This window comes from Thamnophis sirtalis, unplaced genomic scaffold, assembly GCF_051295495.1.
Source record: "Thamnophis sirtalis isolate CommonGarterSnake01/CBP01778 unplaced genomic scaffold, rThaSir2_p1.2 scaffold_3, whole genome shotgun sequence".
Lineage (NCBI taxonomy): Eukaryota > Metazoa > Chordata > Lepidosauria > Squamata > Natricidae > Thamnophis > Thamnophis sirtalis.
The window spans coordinates 147,711,694-147,737,273 of NW_028261383.1; the positions used below are offsets into that span (position 1 = coordinate 147,711,694).

The 25,580-nt window shown below is 39.8% G+C and overlaps 1 protein-coding gene across 7 annotated transcripts in view; it reads left to right on the forward strand.

Moving 5' to 3' along the window:
- SCN8A (sodium voltage-gated channel alpha subunit 8) overlaps positions 1–25,580 on the forward strand; it is a 122,397-nt gene that overhangs the window by 30,535 nt on the left and 66,282 nt on the right. For 5 of the 7 annotated variants that reach the window (XM_014063587.2, XM_087710342.1, XM_087710340.1 and 2 more), the window contains exons 1-2: positions 20,794–20,878; positions 24,799–24,927. In XM_014063587.2, coding sequence (XP_013919062.2) covers positions 20,799–20,878; positions 24,799–24,927 — 209 coding nt within the window. In that variant the 5' untranslated portion in view covers positions 20,794–20,798. Of the gene's footprint in view, positions 1–4,537; positions 4,865–17,752; positions 17,872–20,788; positions 20,879–24,798; positions 24,928–25,580 lie in introns of those variants that run through there. The other 2 variants (XM_014063584.2, XM_014063588.2) reach the window with 2 other exon arrangements.

Below are 25,580 nucleotides of genomic sequence, written 5' to 3' on the forward strand. Positions count from 1 at the left end.
AGGAAGGTGAAAGGAGGAAGGAAGGAAGGGTACTTCCACTTGTAGGCCTGGGACTGAATTGCGGAGGAGTCTCTCCATAGGATCAGCTGCTCCTCTGATCATGGTCTATGAAAATGTTACTGCCTGCCTGATGCAAATTTAGACAGATGGTGCTTTGGGCTGCCCCTCAAATCCCCCCTTTACTCCTCCCCCTGTAGAATTCAGCCCCCTGAGTTTTGCCTTTGAGGGGCATGTGTGGTTATGGCGGATGGCAGAGTCAGCTGGAGGTTGAGAGGGGATTGGGGCTTTTGTCCGCCTGTGGAGTTCTCCCCATGGACAGGATGGGATGTTGGCATGAAAGGGATCCGGGCACAATCTCACCTGTTCCAAGTAAAGTTGCCTTTTGCAATTGGCTACCGGTAATCCTCGACTTACGACCAGGATTGATCCCCCAATTTCTGTTGCTAAGGGAGACGTTTGTTAAATGATTTTTGCCTCATTTTGCGACCTTTTATTGCCACGTTAAGTGAATCATGGTGGTTGTTAAGTCAGGAACATGGCTGTTTAGTGACCAAAATTACAATGGCATTGAAAAAAGTGACTGATGACCATTTTTCACACTTAGCGACCGTTTTGGCATCCTCATGGTTACGCGATCAAAATGTTGATGTTTGGCAACAGATTCGTATTTCTGATGATAGTTTGAAATGGTGACAGTATAAATTATTGCTGGTGTAATACTTAACAATGGTTTTTAAGGATTTCTTTTATTTATAGAATACCTTTTTTATTATTTGGGGGGGATTTTTACTTTTAAATTGTTTATAAAATGTATTTACTACAAGAAATGTTCCTTTTTGCAAATGTGATCTTTGCAAATCTTTGTGATGCAATATGTTCAGACCAGGTTTATGTGTCTCAAAGTGGCTGCTATTCTATGGGCAGGCCAGGTTGGTGCAAGGCAGCTTTGCCAGATTTGGTGTGTTTCACCCTCATTGAATTTTATATCGTATAAAGAATGGAAGGAGGAAGGAAGAGAAAAAAGGAGGAAGGGAGTGAGTGAGGAAAGAAGAGGATGGAAGGAAGGAGGAAGGAAGGAAGAGAGGGAAAGAGCAGAAGACAGATAAGGTGAAGGTAGATAAGCAAGAGGAATGAAGGAAGAAGTGAGGAGTCTCGAGGAGGGGGAAAACATTTAGTGACCAAAGTTACAATGGCATTGAAAAAAGTGACTGATTACCATTTTTCACACTTAGCGACCGTTGCGACCATTTTTCACACTTAGCGACCGTTGCAGCATCCTCATGGTCACATGATCAAAATTTTGTTTGGCAACAGATTCGTATTTATGCTGGTTTCAGTGTCCTGGGGTGACCTTTTGACAAAAAAAATTTTTTTAATCAAGCCCCCCCCCCCCCCCCCCCCCGGTCAAGGGTGTCCCTCTTTTCCAATCTGAAAATCTGGTCACCTTAACTTAGAGCTATGTTTTAGAGAGTTGATTCCCTGTATTGATCAAGGGGAAATGCTGCCTTTGATAGCTGTCTGTAAATTCTTCTTTTGTTGCTGGGTGGGTTCTTGCATACAAAGCTGCCTTAATATACTCAGAGAAGAACCACGTTCTTATGAGGGGCTGTGGTTTTCAGGTGGCACAGTGGGATTCCAGCTTTTTTTCCCCATTCAGGAAATCCTTTGAAATGGGACCACTGAGCATCTAGCATGAAAGTATCTATGGAGATTCTCAGTCATCCAGGTTATGGTTGTCCCAAAGGTGCTTTTTCAAAAAAGGAACTGGACTTTCTTGACTTTTTCCTTGAAAACGTTTCATCAGGTTCTGACTCCCTGGTGAGGAATAGTAAAGGTAAAGGACATATGTGCTAGTCATTCCTGACTCTAGGCCAAAGAACCAGCACTGTCCAAAGACGTCTCCATGCTCATGCATGACTAAATGCCGAAGGCGCACAGAACTCTGTTACCTTCCCACCAAAGGTGTTCCCTATTTTTCTACTTGCATTTTTTACATGCTTTCGAACAACTAGGTTGGCAGAAGCTGGGACAAGTAACGGCAGGTCACTCCGTGAGTTCACTCAGTTATGCGGCACTAGTGATTCGAACTGCCGACCTTTCTGATCGACAAGCTCAGTGACTTAGCCACTGAGCCACTGTGTCCTTTTTGGTGAGGAATAGAGGGATTTAAATTACTTTTGGAAAAGCATCTTTGGGACATCTGGCATACAAATTCTGGGACACACTTGATGTGTCATGCTTAATTCGAGCTGCATTTGGTTAAACCAAAGGAAGGGAAACCAAACAAAACTTTTGGGAATCTGTTGTTCATACACTCTGAGGTGGATGCCAGAAAGTGATTGGTCATCTTCAGTATATAAACAAAAATCAAGTTTATTAAAGGTGCCCAAAAAAGATAAAAGTTCCACACAAAATTATAAATATATACACACTCACTCACACACATATACCTTGTTTCCCTGAAAATAAGATCTCCCCAGATAATAAGCTTTTTGAGGGTTTTTTAGTGCATGAGCTAAAATATGCCCTCCCCGAAAATATAGCAACACAGCAGCAGCCATGAGGTGACCACGCTTGCCGTCTCCTGCACCTCAAAAATAATAAGACCTTTCTGAAAATAAGACCAAGTGCTTATTTTGGGGGTCAAAAGAAAATAAGACCCTGTCTTATTTTGGGGAAAACACGGTACACATATGTACACATACGCACCCTAACATAATTCTACTCCAGAACAAAATAATTCCTCAGTGTTGCCTGAGATAACTCCCTCACCGCCAATCCAGGACTAAAACCAACTCTAAAAAGTGTTTCTTGTCCAAAACCTGACAGGAACCTTTCTTTTCCTCTCAGTGATTAGATAACTGCTTCTGAACACATCAAGCTGGTTTGTTATGTAAAAGGCCAGCTGTTCCCTACTATACCGTAACAAGAAAATAAAAATGACGTTATAACATAAACCAAATCAAATACAGGAAGTCTTCGACGTAGGAGCATAATTAGGACCAGAATTTCATTTTTTTTTTTTACAAAATGTGAGCTATACCCAATTTATGACCTTTTTGCCATTAAACCATGGGATGCAACAACCATAGTAAATACATGCCAATTTCCAAGCACCTGGATTTGATCACTTGATCCTGCAGATATTGTGATGGTTGTTAAGTGTGAGTACTGGTTACAAGTCACTTTTTTCCATGCCACTGTAACTTCAAACGAATGGTTGTAAGTTGAGGACTACCTGTCATATTACTATTCTCATTCAAAATCATGCCAAGAAATGCACTCTGAGTAATAACCATTCACCTACTCCAGCACAGTAACCCACCATTCTATTTATACCTCCAAGTCCTTCTGGAAATGCCATATTTTAGGGATTTTCTTGGTAATGCTGTGACCTCAGGTGGAGCATTATTTCACTGGAAAAGGCAGGCCACCAGAGTCCCTGAAGGGGTTTGAAAGGGAGTCAGAGGATGTTGGGTGGGCCAAAACCATTGAGAGAAAAGAAAAATCCTGAACCTTAAACAGGACAACCAGGATTGCACCTAGAAGCAACTTGGCAACTAATACTCCAATCCTAGTAGTGGTGTCACTTGAGCAAATCAGGGATGCACTTAATTGAACTGTTGCATTCTCAAACAGCTTTAACTGATGCTCTTCAAAGGCGTCGCTATCAGAGGTGGCATTCAGCAGGTTCTGACCAGTTCTGGAGAACCAGTAGTGGAAATTTTGAGTAGTTCTCAGAACCGGTAAATACCACCTCTTACTGACCCACCAAGCCATGCCCACAGAACCAGTAGTAAAAAAAATAATAATCCCACCACTGATCGCTATATATAGTGTGTTACAATAATCCGGTCAAGAGATGACAAAATGTTCTTTTGAAATCATTGATTTAGCATCTCAAATCTTGTAAAACTTTCTATGTTTCTTAATCTGAGCCTCTGAAACTGAAAGAGAGATGTTGAACATAGCATACAGACCGAGATGAAACTGCCCAGAACGGAAACAGGATTAAAAAAAGAGACATATCAGATTAATTTGTAGTTGAGGAGTTGACTCTTCAGGAGAGACAGAGCCATCAGAGCATGACAAAACACAGTAAATTCCTGCAATAAAAGCTGCTATTTCCTACTGTTTTGATCATGGGCTATTAAACGGAGTAATCCCAATAATTTATTCTTTATCTGAAGAACTCAGAACTTGTGGGAAAAATCAGTGTCTCAAATGTCCCCAGAAGAACCCAAAGTTAAATGACATAGGAAAACATAGTCCTTGAAAGTTGACGCTAAATTTCGGCATGCTGTAATGCTTTTTCTTTTTTATTGTTTATGCTACAATAGACAAAACTGATTACTCCACCGGGGAATGTAGGAAGTGATGTTTGTTTGTTTGTAACCTCAAAGGACTCTCAGTTGGCTACGTCAGTGGGAAAAGGGCTGGACCGGATAAATTCTTCCCTAGGGACGTTCCCAACTCTCCAGCCAACCTTGATATTGAGAACTGATTTGTGGTTTTCTTTTTCTTTTTGTGCTTCCAGAGTTGACCTATCTGGGGCGTAACCTAACTGAACAAGCTTCTGCAGGATGAAAAGATGGCAGGGCGGTTGCTTGCACCACCAGGCCCTGACAGTTTTAGGCCTTTCACTCCGGAATCTCTGGCTAACATTGAGAAGCGCATTGCAGAAGATAAGAAGAAGCGTCCTAAGCAAGACAGCAGTCACAGAGATGACGATGAAGATAATAAACCAAAACCAAACAGTGACCTGGAGGCAGGGAAGAGTTTGCCTTTCATCTACGGGGACATCCCCAAAGGCCTGGTCGCTGTGCCACTGGAGGACTTTGACCCTTACTATATGACGCAGAAAGTGAGTCAGCAAACAACCAGCTATGTAAAAGTCAGCCTTCTGATGATCAAAGGAGTTACAGATTTGGGTGGCTGGAGGCTCCACGTGAAAAGGGGGGGCAGAAAAACAACATCTGTGTGGCCTTTGTTTGAAAAGATGTATCTTGTCTTTGGGTTGGTGGGGGATGGGAGGAAAAAGAAAGAGAGAGAAAGTTAAGGGAGCAATCGCTTGGGCAGCTGAATTTTTCAAAACCACCACATAGTCTATGTCATTTAATGGTCGGAAGATTTAATGGGGAGGCAGTAATACATCCGAGAAAAATGGCAAATGAAGCTGAGAAGAAGATTGACTTTTATTAGCAAATGGTCCATCGAAATGAGGATAAGCTAAAAACTCTCCCTTCGCACCACACTTTTTCCCAGGGGAAAAAAGGAAAATAGGATGAGGTTAGTGGTTCAATTATATTTGCAAATATGCAAATGGGTACAGAAGTCATGTTTTGCGGCACCAAGAGATGCCCCAAAATGTTCTGGGGAAAACAATGATAAATCCGGCTGTTAAATATTAAAGTCTAACTTCTTAGGAAAATACGTTGAATATAGGTGAACCAGAATGCAATACAGAGAGAAAGAATCAATCTCTCACCTTTATGGAAGCATATAATCCCTATAATTGGTGACTGTCAGGCTAGAGTAGCTTGTATAAATTGGCTAAAAAGAATGAGATGAGTGGAATGTCTTATTTCCCCCCCCCCCCCCAGTGGGTGCATGCAAATAAAACCAAGTTCCAGCATTGGGGATTCTAAGTGGAAAACCAGACTTCTGTCAGCATATAAATGATATCCTCATATGAATAATGACAAACCAGAACTTATTTGTCTGGTAGCAATTGCAGATGCTCCAGTGTTTATAGAGAATGCTAAGCAGACTGAGGAAATTATTATTAGGGTTAGGATTAATACCACTGCTTAATCCTAACACAATCAATACACATTGCTCAGATTTCTACCTGAATCAGTCTTGTTTCTTATTTCAGAGGTCATTTAAATCTTGGGCAATGTCTGTTAGCAGCAGGGAGCAAGACAAATAGTCAGTTTAACGTGTTGGAATCTAGAACACTTATCTCTCTTCCCATGGTTTCCAGGCTCTTGATTCCAGCATCTTACACTTCCACTAGACTGGTGTTTCTCAACCTTGGCAACTTGAAGCTGGGTGGACTTCAACTCCCAGAATTCCCCAGCCTGGCTGGGGAATTCTGAAAATTGAAGGGATCCTTGGTGTTCTCTGAGCTTGCTTGTTTTCTTGTAGACATTTCATTGCCCAAACTAGTAAGGAATGGTGTTTGCTCTCAGTTTATATTCTAGTGGCTTTCCTGTCTGTGTGGGTGGGAGTAGTCTTAGAGGTCCTTTCATTGGGCTGTTTACTGATGGCCTTTTTGGCAATTTCTTGGTTGAGGTATTGCTTACTTGATTGTTGGTCTGGTGTTAACTTTGGAGTTAATCTATGCTGATCTGGGTGCTGATTGCTGGTGGAGAGATGCTTGGGTCTTTTTGTTCCTTTTTTGGGACAGGGTGATAGTCTTTTGTTTATTGTGTCTATTGATGGTTGTTTTGTCAGCGTGCCAGGCTTCTAGAAATTCCCTGGCGTTTTTGGGCTTGGTCAAGGATGGTCCCATTTTTCCAATTAAAACTATGGTTAAATCTGTCTATATGTTGTGAAATTAAAGAATCTTCATCATGTCTTCTGACTGCTAGTTGGTGTTTGTAGATATGTTCTGCCAGTCTTCTGCCTGTTTGTCCTACATAGTGGTTGTTGAAGTCCTTACTTTGTTTATTGTAGATGACTCCTGTTTTTTCTTCTGGGGTTGTTGGGTCTTTCAATTTGCTTAGGACTTTTCTTTTTAGAGAAACAACTCATCTCCCACAAGGGAAGCTGTGTAAGGACTTTATTTAAACCAGCCTAAACACACCTCAGCAACCCGGAATAGCAGAAAAAGAAAATAGAGCATATAGAATAGAATTGAATTGAATTGAATTGAATTGAATTATTTATTGGCCAAGTGTGATTGGACACACAATGAATTTGTCTTTGGTGCATATGCTCTCAGTGTACATAAAGAAAAATAAAATAGAAAACATTCATCAGGAATCATAGGATACAACATTTAGTGATAATCGTAGGTTACTAATAAGCAATCAAACTATACTAGGAAACAAATAAAACAATATCAAATTTAAAGATACAAGCAACATGGTTATAGTCATAAGTGGGAAGAGATAGGTACTAGGAAGGAAGAGAAAAATAATAGTAATACAGTCTTAGTAGGTAATATGACAGTGTTGTGGGAATTAGTTGTTTAGCAGAGTGATGGCATTCCGGGGAAAACTGTTCTTGTGTCTAGTTGTTCTGGTGTGCAGTGCCCTATAGCATCGTTTTGAGGGTAGAAGTTGAAACAATTTATGTCCAGGATGTGAGGGGTCTGTAGTTATTTTCACAGCCCTCTTTTTGACTCATGCATATACAGGTCTTCGATAGAAGGCAGGTTGGTAACAATTGTTTTTTTCTGCAGTTCTAATTATCTTTTGAAGTCTGTGTCTGTTTTGTCAAAATGGATATCCATACAATTTTATCAAAAAATCCCTAACCACTCAACCTTATGCAGCACAACCATCACAAACCCTAAAAAGAATCACACCATACATCAAGAATATCTCAGAAACACCAACAGTCTACTACAACCACATGGAATCAGTCTAGCACACAAGCCAATTAAAGCCCTTCAAAATATCCTAAGGAGACCAAAAGGAAGCTGACAGTGAGAAGGTCTTGAGGAGGTTTTGCTTCAAAATCTTCCTGTAAAATATATACATAATTCACATTTTGTGTTGAGTATAGAGTCTCCCGGCTTAGGAATGAACATGTTTTCCTGAGCTAAGGGGCCACTGGTAATTATTTACAGCATTCTGAAAGCTGCACTCTAGAATTGGTGAACTCAAAGGAAAGAGAAAGACTAGAGCAATAAATAAATATGGTATTGAATAAATAGAAGACATTGGTGAATAATAAAGCAAATGCTTCCAATAGGTTCAAAAGAAAGTCATGAAAGCCTTTGGCCAATTAATAGTGCCCAACGGCTTTTATGTAAACTGAAGACAAAATGTAATAAACCAACTAACATGAGTGCACACCCCACACACAAATGCTGGTCACCAAGTGAGAGATTGGAATGAAAGAAAAGTAATATTTTAAAGGCAACTGAGTCAATATGAAATTTTTCTCAGCATTCACTTTAACTGATTACTCTGAACATGTAAAGAATACTATTCCAGAACTTTTGTCCATTTTTAAAATCTTAAAACTACATTCTTAGTCTTTTCTTAAGAGCCATAGTGGCACAGTGGTTAGAATGCAGTACTGCAGGCTACTTCTGATCACCGGCTGACAGCAGTTTGGCAGTTCGAGTCTCACCAACTCAAGGTTGACTCAGCCTTCCAGCCTTCCGAGGTTGGTAAAATGAGAACCCAGATTGTTGGCGGCCATATGCTGACTCTGTAAACCGCTTAGTGTAAAGCACTGTGAAGCAGTATATAAGTCTAAGTGCTATTGCTTTTCAGAGAGTTAAAAACCATTTCCAAGTGGTTTCTTCCTTTGTGTACCAATCATAGTGGTCAATGGAATTATGGACCACAGTTTGCATCTCGTTAACCATCTATGTATCCCTCTATTCTAAGTTCCAATTACCCAGTCTATCACATTATATGCTCATTACATTTATTTGCCACCCATTTCACCAAGAGGCTTTACTACGCTGGGTGGTTTAAATTAATTTAAAAAGTGAATAAATAAAAAATGAAAGCAGATTAGATGGACATCATCATATGCAACTGAAAATATACAAGTCACATTTATAGCTAAGAATGGCACCTCCATTGATTTTTATACCAGTTCATCTATTCTTGGTGTTATGCTTATTTGAAACTAGCTGATAACCCGACGTTGTCTGGGTATTTATTTATAGAGGGAAAATGTCCGGACCAAACATAATTTCTAATGTTGGATTTTCACCCTTATCAGAGGGAGCTCCCTTGTGGAGTACTGTGAAGCCATTACCATGGCAACTCCACTACACTGTACAGTTGAAGCCATTTTATGGCAGCACAGTAGAAGCCATTTTAAGGCACAACAGGCTGTATCTTAACAGAACACATACCCCGAGAGATGTTTGGGGTGTCTTACCCTCCACAGTATTTTTTTCCAGAGAGTAAATCATCTGTGTAAGTTTGGTTAAAATTGTTCAAGGCATTCCAGAGTAATGCTGGAACATTTACGTGCACCAGGGGTGGGTTACTGCCTGTTCTAACCTCTTCTATAGAAAAGGTTCCACAAATCTACAGTGCCATTTAGAACCGGTTCCAGCTCCCTCCCCCCACCCATCCGCACATCATCAAGATGAAGAGTGAGAGGAGGAATTCTGGGAGTTGAAATTCACAAGTCTTAAAGCTGTCAAGTTTGAACACCCCTGGGTTTTTTTCTAAAGGGTTAGGGGTGCAAGGGTCTTGTGATTTGACAGCTTTAAGATTTGCGTCCTTCAAATGCCAAAGTTTCTGAGCCAACATTTTGGTTGCTAAGCAAGAGCATTGTTAAGTGAGTTTCACCACATTTTACAAGTTGGCCACACCCACCCAGTCACATGGCCAGCAAGCCACTCCCTCAAAGCAGGCCACACCTACAGAAAAGGTTCTAAAAAAAATTGAAACCCACCACTGACGCGCGCACGCACACACACACACACACACACACACACACAGCCATTGATAGATAGATCGAGTGTGAGAGAGAGAGAGAGGAATATTTAGAAAACAAGACTGATCAGAAACCAAGGCTGCCCATAATACCGTTGTTTAGCTGGGGCTTTGGATATTGGTGTCTTCTTCAGTAGAGAACTCTTTTAGTCTTATTCTCTTAAAGGCTTCAGGAGCTTAAGACATATTATTTCAAGGAATTTTCAGGAGATAATTAGAACCATAGTGGGAGACATTTGCATTCTGCAATAGCTTAGGGACTTGCTTTGTGTTTTTACCTGTTTTATATGTTGGTGACATTTATGTTTTAAAAACAAAACCAACAAATGCATCATATAGAAAACAATAATAGGCATCTACAGCAAAAATGGGGGGGGGGGACTCAGTCTCCAGAGAATCATAGAAAAGAGATGAAGATGGGAGAGATATGTTCTGCACCCGTGGAGAATAACTAACAACTCTAGTTATTCCCCAATAGACTAGCAGTAGGTTCTCCAGGTATAAATCTGCTGGCAATAGAAAGCCCCAGGATATTTCAGGAATAGAATTTCCACCAGAAAGAAAAATGCAAGTAGGAAACAACAAATATAACTATCCTTTCCCTCCTGCCCCCAACTTTCCTATCCTAAAGAATATATTGTATTTTCAACCATGAACCACATCAACTAGCAAGGTTTGGCATATGATCTGCCACTTCTGATTCTTTGTACCCCCTTAGGATGGTATAATTGTCAGGCAATAAACTTCAGGCTCCCCAAACTTTCTAAATACAAATATTTTAATACTGTGACAAAAGGCCAGTGAAGCAAAAGTAAAATTTACATCCAAAGACTGCTTGCCTGAAAGTGATCATAAACATGTTGATGTTTCCCAATAGATCCCAATAAAGTATTTCAACTTAATCCCACGTTATTGCATGCTTAAGTTGCCCCCTAACATGAATTTGCTTGGTAATGAGGCCCACAGAAGAGAATATTTGTAGTTCAGGGTTGAACTGTGGAGTTTCTCTTGGTGCTCTCTGAGTTTGGTGGTGTTCTTGTAGACATTATCATTACCAAATCAAGTAACATCAGCAGCGCATTGATGATGCTATGTAGTTTGGTAATGAAACATCTGCAAAAAAACCCCTACTAAGTTCAGCGAGTCCTAAGGATCCCACAATGAGTCCCACAGAATTCAATGAAGACATGCTGTATTTTTCGGAGTATAAGAATCACCTTTTTCCCCTCAAAAAAGAGGCTGTAAATCTGGGTGCATCTTATATACTAATTACAGCATTTTTTGCCTCCCGAAACCCCACCCCTTCACCAAAATGGCTGTGCATAGCCTTTAGGAGCCTTGCAGAGTGCTCCCAGAGGCCAGGGAGGGCAGAAATGAGCAAAAAATGGGCTTTTTTGCTCAGTTCCCCCCCACAGCCCCCAGGAGCACTCTATAAGCCTCCTAAAGACTATTCATGCCCTTTTAAAACAAAAAACAGGCCCGTTTTCATGAAAAACAGGCTGTATTTTGCTCATTTTGCCCCCCCCCCTCCGGCCCTCCCAGGAGCACTCTACAAGCCTCCTAAAGGCTATTCATGCCATTTGGGGGGGGGGCATTTTTGGGAGGTCTGCAGAGGGCAAAAACCTTTTTTAAAAATTTGCCTCTTCAAAACCTTGGTGTGTCTTATACTCCGGTGCATCTTATACTCCGAAAAATATGGGTAAATCAGATTGTGGTGTTATAGTATTAGGTATGTAATAGAACTGAGTTCTGAAGATGAGCTTGTATTTGATACCATGCCAAGCATAGGTCAGCTTTGGCGAACAAAAGGACAGAAATTGGTATTTTTGAAGGATGAAAGGCTGCAGGCTAAGTAAATCTATGTCACGGATCTGGTGCGGCTGAAGTTTTGGGAGGATTCCTTATTTGCACATTGTGATATTCTATTTCCCACTTGAAAATAGCAGAATCTGCCATCAGTTTTCAATAGCTATGGTCAGAGCAGTGGTGGGATTTAAATAATTTAACAACTGGTTCTCTGCCCTAATGATTTCTTCCAACAATCAGTTCACCAAACTGCTCAAAAAGTTAACAACCGGTTCTTCTGAAGTGGTGCGAACTGGCGGAAACCCACCACTGGGTCAAAGAGACACCAAGAACTGCCCCACCGACACTTGAAGGTCACAGGCCCATCCCAATCACAAACATATAATACCAGTAGATAACCTGGTGTTGTCCGAGTATTTATTTATAGGGGGGAAATGTCCAGATCATAATTTCTAATGTCGGATTTTCCTCATTACCAGAGGGAGCCCCTTGTGGAGTACTCTGAAGCCATTACCATGGCAACACTACTGCGCTGTACAGTAGAAGACATTTTACAGCAGTAGAGTAGAATCCATTTAAAGACACACCAGGCTGTATCATAACAGAACACACCCCCGAGGAATGTTTTCTTCTTGCTTCTATATTGGGTCTTCCATAGAAAAATAATCTCAACTTTTAGCTGAACCGTAATCTCCATCTCATTTTTTTTGTATCAGATCAGTGTGGGTTGCAGGCGGTACGCCCCGGTACACGCATACCGGAGCCAGCCCAGAGCACCGGATACCGTTCCGGTACAGTGCTCCGGTGGGCCCACCCGCCCACCCGAGCTCCTTACCGGAGTTTAAAGGCTTTTGTGCTTTCGCGCAGATGCATGGTGTGAACAGCACCTGCGTGATGCTCCGCGGAGTGTCACAGAGGCGCTTGAACGCATGCACGCATTGTGTGAGTGTGTGTGTGCACTGCGCGCATCCATGAGGACACCGCCCGCCCCATTCCAACCGTACCGGTTGGAATGGGATTTGAAACCCACCACTGTATCAGATTAATGTAGAAACATTATGGAATGGGCATAGCATGGCTGAAATGTTATCATAAATTACTTGTCTTCTGTGCTTTTAATCATGATTTTGAAGATCATAAAATCTTTGCTAGTATGATTATTTGGTTTATTTTTTAATCCATTCATTTTTCATACAGGAAAATATTTGCAAAGTCAAGTAAAAAGCATATAAAATTCATCTGCAGAAATACAATGTTTTACTTTCCCAAAACAAAGCAATATTTCTTTGGCTTTTTGATCCTCATAAGCAAAAAAGAAATTCTTTTCTTTTTTTAAAAAAATAGTCCATGTGCATTATAAGGCAAAATAATAAGAAATGGTTGCCATTTGGAAGATTCTCGAAATATGATGCAAAAATTATATAAAAGGAGCAGTAAGAAAAAGAAATGAGTGCCATGTATATTTGCGGCATCTGGCATTTATGGGATTTTAGATTTCCATGGCAACTGGTACTTTCATTTTATATTTGCTCATTTCAGAAACAACACAGACACTGATGATAAAACTTGATCATACTTTTGCATGACATGACCAACAAAAGAAGTAAAAGTTTGGCTGAACCTACTGGGCTGTCTCTGGTTTTCTAGCACAGTTAAAAATAACTTGCAACAAATCCAAATGTTGACAAAATCTGCTCTGCAATTTAGACCTGGGATCTCCAGGAAGCACCTAAATGCTTTTATATGCCTGAATAACCATCCTATATTTACGTAAAGTGAATTGATAGAAATTATAATTACCTGCCAGCCTACAATATTATTAATACATATGAAATTTACAGTGTATGGACCTTCGTGCAATAAACACATTCTGTGTTACACTTGCTCATTGTAACATGAACACTTCTATTCGTATAGAACAATCACCTGCAGCCCACTTAAATATGTGTATAAATGTTAAAATAACACTCTGTTTTTAAGCAACAGATGATTGGCAGCCATATTGTTCTTCTCAGTATTATCATGGGGCGGGGGGGAGGGGACTACACAGGAAGGCGGGGAACCAAATTTCTCAGTTGAAGTTTTGCAGAGCGAGGCAGATTGTTTTTCTATTGACAAGAAAAAGCCTACTCAGCTTGGCTCCTGGCTGATGACCTTCCCTTTCCCTTCATTTCCTGTGGAAGTAAATCTATAGTACCTTTACCCATACAATGATTTTTAATTGATCAAAGAGATAGGTGATATTCTGTCGGTTTGCCCCAGTTCCGGTGAACCAGTAGGAGGCAGGAGGCTCCGCCCATCCACCCAGACATCATCATGGATGCTCTGTGCATGTGCAGAAGTTTTTATGCATGTGCAGAAGCACAGCGTATAAGCAAAGTGAGCGAGTGAGCACACACACATACGCTCCTGGTTCAGGACTGGTAGCGAAGATTGGAGCCTTTCATGCCTGAGATAGGACTCTGACAGCTTACCGCTCTCCCTTGTTGTAGATCAGGGATGTCAAACTCCATTTCATTGATTGTGTTTGACCTCAGGGGGTGGGCATGGCCAGGGAGCATGGCCAGCTCCCTGGGAGTGCCTGTGATGGCCCGGGCTCAGTTTTTGGCTGCGACGACCTCCTGCAACCCTCTGCCAGATAAAACGGAGCTCAGGAGGACCACCCCCGGCTCTCCCAAGCTCCATTTTCACTGGAAGAGGCACCTGGGCCAGTCCTTTGCTGTTTCCAGGGTGGCCTCGTGGACCAGATCCAGCCCATGGGCATTGAGTTTGACACCCCTGTTGTGGATACTCAGACTCATCCCCATGGTACAGTAATGACAAACCCATGACGTGTGCATCAAAGATGTTACACCATGACATTTTTGTTAATATGCCAGCATTCACTAATACATAACAACAAATATTCTCAAAAACATACTCATACTTTCTAACACAATTTTCAAAGATTGCAGAGGCTGCACGAGAATGGGATGTGCTCATCCATGGCCTCCAGACCATCTGAAAGTTGCATGAGATGGCTGTGCTTTTTCACAGTCTTTGGAGCCTCCAAAAATTGCATGAGAACAGGACATGCTTTTATGTGGTTCTCAGAGGCTGCAGAGGCTATGGAAGAGCATTCTCTAAAGATGCTTCAAGATTGAAGGCCTTGTGAGTCTCGAAGCAGCCTCAGGTAGGCCACAGAGCCTGTCAACAGAATAGAGAACATAGCCTAAAGATAGATGGTGCATGGCAGATCCTAGAGGATGCTGGGCCATGGGTGCAATCACACTATTCCTCAAGGCTTGTGCTTCTTGGGAAATGGTGTGAGGCGCCCTTTTCAAGTGGCAGCAGTGATGTTATTGCTGAAGCCAAGGCCCAGCTTCTACTTTAGGCCTAGTCTTGGCACTGCTCCTAACTGCCACTGTTCTGAGTGGCCCAGATGGTAGTGGCGAGATAGAGAATTGTTTCTCTTTTGTTGTGGGGAAGGATGCCGGCAGAGCAAGTTAGGCATTTTCCAAAATTTTGGTATGCTGAGCCCAAAAAGTTCACCATCACTGCCATAAAACAAATGTATAAAAGTGTGGTTGAGTTTCACTTTCTGCACTCTCTTATTAGTCAGCTGAGAGGCAAACTGGTTGATGTAGTTTTCTTAGCATTTTGAAAATGGTGGTGAAGATGACCGCATGTTAGTTTGAAATAATTTCTAAGACTTTGCAGACCAAAAACACACTCTTATCTTCATTCAACTCAAATTTATCATACTTGTTGCACCATTTATAACTTGGATAAATTGGAGTATTTTTTAAATATTTATTTAGTTACCATATTTTTCAGAGTATAAGATGCACCGGAGTATAAGACGCACCAAGATTTTGAAGAGGCAAAAAAATTTTAAAAAGTTTTTGCACTCTGCAGACCTCCCAAAAGAGGCCCGTTTTTCATGAAAACGGGCCCGGGTTTGTTTGTTTTTTCAAAAAAGGGCATGAATAGCCTTTAGGAGGCTTGCAAAGTGCTCCAGGGGAGGGGCAAAAACGAGCAAGAAATGGCCCATTTTTCGCTCATTTCTGCCCTCCCCAGTCCCCAGGAGCACTCTATAAGCCTCCTAAAGGCTATGCATGGCCATATTGGTGAAGGGGACGGGGTTTCGGGAGGCAAAAAAAATGCTGTATTCAGTGTATAAAACGTACCCAGATTTTAAGCTTCTTTTTTGAGAGAAAATGGTGCATCTTATACTCCGAAAAATACGGTAGTTAGTTGCTTACATATTAGATAAGCATTTTCTAATCCATCAGTGGCAATGTTCTTCCAGAGCTTTAAAAAAGCAGTGGTTGTTCCATTTCTTTCAGTTGTCTTTTATTCTCCATATGGAGGTAAGCCTTGTGGATGGACTTGAAGCATCCATTACTAACTTCAGGTCAAGTTGTACATTTGCTGCTCAAGTTAGCCCTGTTTTGGGCATCATAATTGGGCACTTCTCTGGATCAGAGCGAAGGAAGATTTCAAGTGTGTCTATGGAACCATCCATACTACCGTAGGATTACCGTTGTACAGTTGCCATGACTATTTCATAGAATTATATTTAGTGATCCTAAATGCAGTGGGCCCTTTTCCATTTGTAATCTTCCAGTATTTTCCTGTCACTTCTTTATTTTTTTCTTTCTTTTTCATTTTCTTTTCAACAATAAGGAAAATGGATTGGTAATATTAGAAGTCATCCATAAGGAAGTATGGGGTGTGTGGCAGGGGTGGATTCTGGCAGCCACTACTGCTGGTTCGCTCATGGGTGCACTGCGAGCACATGCTTGATGAAAATTTGATAAAAACTGTTCTGTGCAGAAGCACAAAACAAGATGGCGGTGCCTACGGCGCCAGCTGGAGAACCAGTTCAGGGGTGTGGCAGGTCTGGATCGCTGCTGGTTCCAACGACCCAGGCCACCAAACCACTACCGGTTTGGCTGAACCAGTAGAAACCCACCACTGGTGTGTGGGTATGTATGGGTGTAGGTGTGTTTAGGGATGGGAATTATAAACTATCCATGTCCCCGGGCTCCAGGAGTAGAGATTTTGTATTTGCATTGTTTTCCAAAGCAAAGCAGAAAGAGCTTTGCAGAGGACCAAGATCACTTCTTCTTGGTGATTCGGCAGGTATTTATATTCTTTATTCTAATTTATAAAATGGCATCTAATACAAGTCCATATGCTACAGAAATACTAGAAGAGGAGTAAAATGAATGCAAAGCAATATGACTCACTGGATGGAGAAGAAACTAAAATGTTCTAGTTATATTTATTAAGGAAAACCATGTTCCTTGACTGATTGTCTTTCTTATGCTTCCCTCTTGTTGGCTGTGATCTCTCTTTCACTGAGCTACATATTGATATGTTTTAAATAGTTAAATAACATGTGTGATCCTGTTTTTGAAAGCCATTCTATACATAATACAGAAAGAAACGGGAGCAGTAGTTGCAGAATTCTTCTGTTCCAAGTAAACTCCAGAGAAAGAGGACCAATCTTTGAATCTCCCCTCCATATAGAAGAAATATGTTTCATAGTGTACAACATATAAATGTTATGTGCAGAGCGTAACTCTCAAAACAAGATGGCAGCTTGACTTGCTGTCCAAAGTGCTATAATGTCAGCCCTTAGAAACAGATCAGACTGTAACACCAAAGTCATGAATGGTAAGGCTACTTTTATTACAGGGTTATAGTAACAGAACGTTGCAACTCTGAATTTCTCTCTCTCCCCTCCCTGCCTTTATCCTAAAGGGAACTGGGGGAGGGGGGTCCAATCTGAGAGGTTTTGTCTAACTCTATTCCTGCTTTGGACTGAGATTTCTCTTATCTTACTGTTGCCTTGGCTGTGTCACTTCTTCCTCAAGGTTATTTCCACCATTACATCTAGTCTATTCTTTCACTCTCCATGTGCTACTTCATTCCTCCTTTTCTAGGATAAAGGTTGAGAAATGTCTTGTAATACAGTTATCCACATTTCACAGTGAGACCTTTTCTCAGGTAAATGAAGCATTAATACATAAATTTGCTTTAAAGATGTACACTACTGTTGTTAATATTATTGTTGCTGTTATTCATATTATTGTTGCTGTTGTTGCTGTTTTTATGTGCTGTTCTAACAGAGCTGTCAGATCAATTAAAGTAAAAGTATATTATGGAATATCTTCAAAATGATTTCAACACAGAGAATCACCCGGTTAACAAGATTCTTTGTAAGAATGATATAGTCATGGTTTTTTAATTAAATGCTTTCTTTCTAGGCATATGAATGTATAACTTTTCCTTCTTTTTCTCTTTCTCTGCAGACCTTTGTAGTACTAAACAGAGGCAAAACACTCTTCCGATTTAGTGCCACGCCTGCCTTGTACATTTTAAGTCCTTTTAATCTGTTGAGGAGAATAGCTATTAAAATTTTGATACATTCATATCCTTTTCATAGTAGTGTGTACACTTATTCTGAAGTCATTATTTCCTGTTTTGCTGGATTAATGTGCTGCCTTAAAAAAACATCATTTGGATTTAAAAACATATTTTATAGAAATAGCTTGCCTCAGAAAGATTGAAATTTCCCTAAGCAACTGTAAGAGTAGGTGAATGAAAGTCAAATTAATAGGGATGATGTTTCATAATTAGGGAATGTACGTACAAGATATATGCGTAGATTTAAATATAGGCTGTCTTTGATTTACAACCATTCATATAACAATTATTTGAAGTTTTGGCTGCACTGAAAAAAGTGACTTACTACCAGTCTTCATACTTACAACTGTCACAACATCATCATGATCACGTGATCAAAATTTGTGCCTTTGGCAATCAATGTATTTTATTACAAGGTCGCATGATTGCCATTTGCCACCTTCCCAGAGAATTTCTGACAAACAATGGGAGAACTCCGGTTTACTTAATGATGGTTGTGATTCATTTAATGACTGGGGCAAAAAAGGTCATAAAATCAAGTGGGATTCATTCCAACAGCCACATCACTGGTCATGTCGAAAACTACCTGTGACTGATATTATGCAAGAAGTGCTTACTATCAAGCAGAACTCACACTAGAGAAAACTTGAAAATGCTACTGTTTTCTCCTATTATCTATGTCAGCCAGTGCCTCTGCTCAGCACGTGGATTAAACATACATCCCAATGCATTCTATAAATCTCCATATTCAGATGCCACAGAGAGGAAACTGGGAAAGATCTGCCCATTGTTATGTGGGGCTGCATCTTGACTCTCTCTCTCTCTCCTTCCCTCCCTCCCTCCCCCCTGTCTCTCAGACACACAGACATAGGGAGGTGTAATATGGAATCTAAATATTACAAAATGAATCAAATGATTAATTTCAAAAGAGAGATACATATTAATTCTAAATGTGTAGCATTGCCTTTTTGTGTGAGTCCATAAATAGTCCATAAAACTATCTTGCAATTGAGGTATAATTCTCAAATCTAAAAACTGAATAGTCAGAATTCACCTTTTCCAACTGTACCGTTTCTAAGTACAGTATGTACAGATTTAGGATGTTGTCTGATTATATGATATCATTCATTCAAAGACATTCATTTTGCCTATTTTACTGACTGGGTCTTGATTGCGATCGTTTTTCTGGGTCTAATTCAGTTCTTATAACTTCCTCTTTTTCTTCCCAGTGAATTTGCAGGCATCTTTTTAGATCTTCTTATCTGCCTGCAGCAACTGCCTGAGAAATGAATAGGGGCATACAATTGCCCTAGACAGACCTGGATGCTCAATTGTCCTCCCCTCCCTACTTTTGCAAACATATATGAAACTCCCCAAACCAATTCATTTCAAAATACATGGAGTAGGTTCACCCTTTCTACTAAACCATAATGTGTTTGATTTGTTTCTAGCTTAGCATGAGGCATGAATGAAGCTAACAAATAAGTTGTGGTTCCATAATCACATGATTTGGAGTTTCCTAATTTGTTTTGTGTTCCAACCAAGCCTCTATCCAGTCCATAGAAGTGCAAAAGCAAAAGTAAAAAGTTTTTAAAATTGTTGAAACTCTTTTGTCCTTTTTAATCCAGGAAAAAAAATGTTTGACTCACGAAGTAGAATTTTCTTATCCTTCTACTATGAAAATCTCTGTTTAGCTCTAAATAATTTAAATAATTTAGAGCTAACTAAGTCTAAAAGTGTTTAAGAAATGAGGATTGTCAAACCATGTGTTCATATATGCTTCATTACGGGTGTGAGTTAGATTGAAACCCCTTGACTCCCAGCCGCTCAATTTATGAGCCAATTATAAAAACCTCAGTTCCTACAGTTTTCTCATGAGGAGTAGCTGTCCAAAATGCAAGTGGGCAATCTCAAAATCTCTCCTTTATCCAGAAAGACTGCACCAGCTAGTATTCACCATCCTGCCACCAATCACCACTGCAATGCTATCCCTGCTCCTTCAGGGACATCTAGTCCACAATCAATCCTCACCAGAAGACCAAGACATTTTCACATTTGAGGTGGTATCAGTTTGAAATATGAATAAGAAACCACCAGTGGTTAGTGCATACAGTATTTCAAATCAGATAGGCTTCTTTTTTATTTTATTTTCTTGAACATTCATATGTGAAAGGATTTTTAAAATTTTATTCCTTAAGCAAAGAAATGTCCTAAATGCATAGGTATATTTTGCAACCAGTGTAGGCAACTGTTGCACTCCTGATGTTGCTGAAATATTGGACCCATTGGCTGCAGTTTCTAGGCTTGGTTGGAGATGTAGCTAAGGGGTTTCAGGAATGACAAGGTTTTTTTTCTAAAGGCTTACACTGGATCCTTTAAAAAAAGTAGGAAGTTAAACAAACTAATTAATGAATTGATAAATGAACTGATAAATGAAGTAATAAATGAATTAATTAAATTTAATGGAGTCTAAATCATTAATGAGGTAATGCTATGGCTCTACATGGACTGAAAACCATTATGATTAGTCATCTCTAGGTGTCCATATTCTGCATCTTATTATGAGAAACCTGTGTCTCCTCAGTAAATTGAGCATAATTCAATACAATTGCAGTACAAGTGAGTTCAATTCCAGTTAAGGTTCCCAAAGCACTCCTTTGTTCTCATGTGGATGGGTTCAATGTAATCTAAACTGCAAAAAGGTGTAACTCCTACTCAAGCCAAAGTCAAAATTAGGCATATTGTCACATTTGTTATCAGGAAAGTTTCAAATCTACACTTTATTAATACTATTTCTTGGGGGGGGGGAGTGTTTGATTTTTGTTCCCAGATTTAAACAAGTTATACCATCAGCTTGATGTTCTTTTGTTAATGTCAATAAGAAATTTCTTACCTTTTGTGCTTCCTTGACTTTGTTTTACAGTATTTAGCATGATCATTATGTGCACTATTTTGACGAACTGTGTGTTCATGACTTTTAGTAACCCACCAGAATGGTCGAAACAGGTGGAGTAAGTAATAATATTTTTGTTTGTTTCACTTTAATTGTTTATAATATCTAGCAATTCTTTAAAGTAATAATTGCCAATTTTGAAGAAAAAGCGTGCCATATACTGTATAAACTCCCTGCCCAATATGGTTTAAAATATCAAGCTGGGAGTTAATTGAACATGTTCTCACTCTTGTCATAAATGTCTCTCAAAAGAAAGACAGAATTCCTTCTGTTTAAAATAGATAATTATTAGATTCATTTATTTTTAGCGTATATTGAATCTCTCCAAGATGGATAATTTTAGAAACTTTTTAATGTTGCTTGGTTAGGCAACATAATTGAGAGGATTTTGACTTCTTGTATAAGCATATGAACTAGATCTCCTTTTAAACAGGACTGGCATGGCATTAATAGGCTTCATGGATTTTTATCTAGAATCTGATGAAGGGGCTGTTTTCTTGGGTCAGAAATGGCTTTCAGTAACAGCAATGGCACCAAGCAGACCATTTGGGAATAATAGGCATTGGTACCATACTTGAATCTTAGATTATGGTACCTGAAGTCTGTTGCTGGAGTCTGCTGGGGAATTGTGATATGGAGTTCCTACAATTCATCCACTCTCCAGATTTTCCACTTTATATTAAACCACTGGAGATCACCGGGAAATCTGGTCCATAATATTGTTGATATGCAATTTTTTTTTTCTTACCACCTGAAGGGGAAATAACAAATCTCTCCTAATGTTTACCTTCAGGCATTCATTGGTTGAAGGAGATGTAATAAAACTGAGACCTTATCTTAAATGTCTTCGGGCTGGATTACCTAAGGGAATGCTAACTTCTAGATCAATCTTGGCGACTTTAAGATGTGTAGACTGCAACTCTCAGAATTATCCAACTAATATGATAGCCAACAATTCTGGGAGTTGAAGTTCATGCATCTTAAAGTTGTCAAAGTTGAGAAACATTGTACTAGATTATGTCTACCTAGCAGTGCCTTCTCCGCCAATTTTCCTAAGCACTGGAATGCACTCACTTTTGAAAAACTGTAAAGGATTGTTTTTATCCTTTAAAAACTCAAAGGCATGTTTTCCAGGATTTTTAAATAGGGATTAAGATACGTTGAATAGTATTATTTGCATGCATTACTCTTGTTTATTGCTAGCCTATATATGTTTAAACAAAACAATTAATGACTTATGGTTGCATGCATCAACAAGGTAAACATTCTTTAAATTTCTACTTATTATGAATGACAAGCCATGTTCCTTATGCAGTGTGATCACTCTATCTTAATTCTTCCTGGCAGTGGAACATCTAAAAAAACAACTTGAATGGTTCAATCTGTGATTTGTTTAGCTTATGTATGAGCAGGATATATTATGTGTTTCTGTTTTAACAAGGCCCAATCTTAAGGTGACCAGATTTTAACATTGGTAAAGAGGGACACCATTGACCGGGGGGGGGGGGGGTGTTCCTGATTTTTTAAAAAAATCAAATCAGGACTTCTTTAAAACGCTGCGGGATGCAGGACAAATTGTTCAAAAGCGGGATGTCTGGTCACCTTAATTTAGATGCCCCTCAAAGGCAAAACTCAGGGGCTGAATTCTACAGGGGGAGGAGTAAAGGGGGGGATTTGAAGGGCAGTCTGTCTAAATTTGCATCAGGCAGGCAGTAACATTTTCATAGACCATGATCAGAGGAGCAGCTGATCCTATGGAGAGACTCCTCCTGCATTCAGTCCCAGGCCTACAAGTGAAAGTACCCCTTCCTTCCTTCCACCTTCCTTCCTTCCTTCCCTCCCTCTTTCTTCCTTCTAGCCTTCCTCCCTTTCCATTCTTCCTTCCTCTTGCCTATCTACCTTCTGTCTTTCTGCTCTTTAGATCTCTCTTCCCCTTCCCTTCCTTCCTCCTTCCATCCTTTCACCTTCCCTCCTTCCTCCCTTTCTTCTTTATTTTTATGTTCTTCCCCTTCTCTTCCTTCCTCCTTCCATTCTTTCAGCTTCCTTTCTTTTGCCTATCTACCTTCTCTGTCTTTCTGCTCTTTCCATCTCTCTTCCCCTTCACTTCTGTTCCATTCTCCTTCCATCCTTTCACCTTCCCTCCTTCCTATTTCTTCCTTCTTCCTTCCTTCTGCCTATCTACCTTTACCTTTTCTGTCTTTCTGCTCTTTCCCTGCCTTCCCCTTTCCTCCCTCCCTCCCTTCTTTCCTTTCTAGTTCCATCTTTTCTTCTTTCCTCTCTCCCTCCCTTTTTCTTTCTTCCTTCCTTCCTCCTTCCTCTTGCCTACCAACTTCATCCTTTGTTTTTCTGCTCTTTCCCTCTCTTCCCCTTCTCTTCTCACCTCCTTCCTTCTTTTCTCCCTCCCTTCCTCTTTTTCTTCCTTCCTTTCTTCTTCCATCTTCCTCCTTCCTCCTTCTTCCTTCTATTCTTTCTCCTTCCTTCCATCTTTTCTCCTTCCATCTTCTTCCCCCCTCCCTTCTTCTTTTCCTTCCCCCCTCCCTCCTTCCTTCCTCTCCTTCCCACCTCTCCTTGGGAGGGGACAAAACCCAAGGGCTAACGGGGTCAGGGGGGCAGCAGAGACCAAATAAAGTCAGAAGATCTTATTAAAACTTTCCTATTTGTTGGATCGCATTGCTGCGAACATATAAACCAAATCAGGGGAACATTTTGCAACTGAGGGTGCTGCAAGGAAAGGGGGAAGGAAGGCTGCCCTGCCGTTTCCCCAGTTTTGCAAGGAATGAGAATCGGAACCGCAGACAGGGAAACAAAGAAAGAAAGATCCTTGTAGCACAAAACCCACCTTTGCATGGTTGTAAGAACATAGGTTAAAAAAAAAAAAGCACAGCGTCCCTCCGCCCTCTGAATGGGACTCAGTGTGGCTCCGATTTGAATACAAGCACATGGAGCCGGGCGGGGAGATAAGCAGCTTCATTTGCATTCTCTGCAACCATGATGCTTTGCGAGGAACAATCCCTGGGGCTCCCTGTGACTTCTTGCAGATTTTTTCTTTTGTGCTTAAAAAAAATTGGGACTTTTTAAAAACGCCACGGGACACGGAACAAATTGTTCAAAAGAGGGACTGTCCCACCAAAATCGGGACATCTGGTTACCTTACCCAATCTTAAGGCAAAAAAATACTTTATTGTATTTATTGATCTAATTTATATAGCTGCCCATCGCTGGGTGGGTTGCCAGTGTTGCAAATCTTGACTTATAACTTTTTGGGATGGGAAACAGAGGAACCAGGATCCTGGGTTACATTATAATGCTAAAAGAGATACTGATGAAGCATTCCAGGTTGTTTTTTTTATCCACTTCTGTTGCCAGAAAGCACAGACAAATATTGTCAACCAGATGTCTGAGATGTCAGAATTCTCAAAAAATTTAGTTTATTGTTGGTACAAATACCAACTAATGCCACTTCAGTACATGAGAATGGTATGCATATTTTTATACACACACACGTTTGTGTGTAAAAATATGTATGTATACACACACACACGGCACACACACAGAGTTTTGCATGACTTCATGCAGATTTTAATTAGATTCTAAGTAGCATCACTTTCTGAATGTTGCAAACATGATTGCAGTCCTAATATTATACCAACCAAGATCTGTATACTTAGATCTTGTATTAAGATCTAAGGATATAGATCTTTTATTAACTCAGCAAAACATTTTCTCCTCCCCTTCACTGCTTGTGCAACACATGACAGCTCTGTAGCAATACTGCAAGTCTGTTCTGTTAAAATATTTTCCTTAACAGATCCACTTTGGTCAGCAAGATTTCGCAGTGTCATCCAGAAACCTGAAAAAGGGTTATGAAATAATTACTGTCAATAAATATTTAGAATTTTGGCTTTTAAAATGTAAATATATATATTTCACCCTCCTTCATTATAAGTACTATTCATCATTATTCTTTACTTTCAACAGGTACACATTCACTGGTATATATACATTTGAATCCCTTGTAAAAATTATTGCAAGAGGCTTCTGCATAGATAGTTTCACTTTTCTTCGTGACGCATGGAACTGGCTAGACTTCAGTGTCATCATGATGGCGTAAGTGTGCAATTAGTCTTATTCTTGTCAGGAGAAGCCATATAATAACTATAAGTGGAAAGAAAAAATATATTACTTTTGAGGTAATCCAGAAAATCAGAAAAAAACAATCATTGGTTTTTTTTAAATTATTCTGGACTAATGACTGGTAAGTTATTTAAAATGGCTTCACATGTAAGATATGAAGATATGAACTAAGATACAACATTCTGACAGTAGCTGCAGGACTGAGAAGCTTCCTTCTCCATAATATAACTATGGCAATATATATATTGGTGTAGTTGTAGTTGACAACCTGTTTTGCAACCAGTCTTAATTTTTCTTACCCTAGATATTTCAGATGAGTTGGAAAATGTATTTGATTCCTGGATTTGCCTCATGTTTTTCTATTTATTTGTTTGTTTGTTTATATTTTGCATTTTTTTTACTTTTGTAGTATATAACAAGTAAGCAAAAAGGAAAACAATTCAATTATAGCTAAAATATTATATAGTGAATAAATATAATTTAAATTGATTCATTTCATATATGGGTATCTCTTAACTAAATGAGGAATCAAAATCTATGTTGTCCATATATTTTGGTCAGCAACTCCAATTATCTTCGATACTTAGGCATTGGTTGGGTTTGTATGGAAATTATAGTCCAAAATA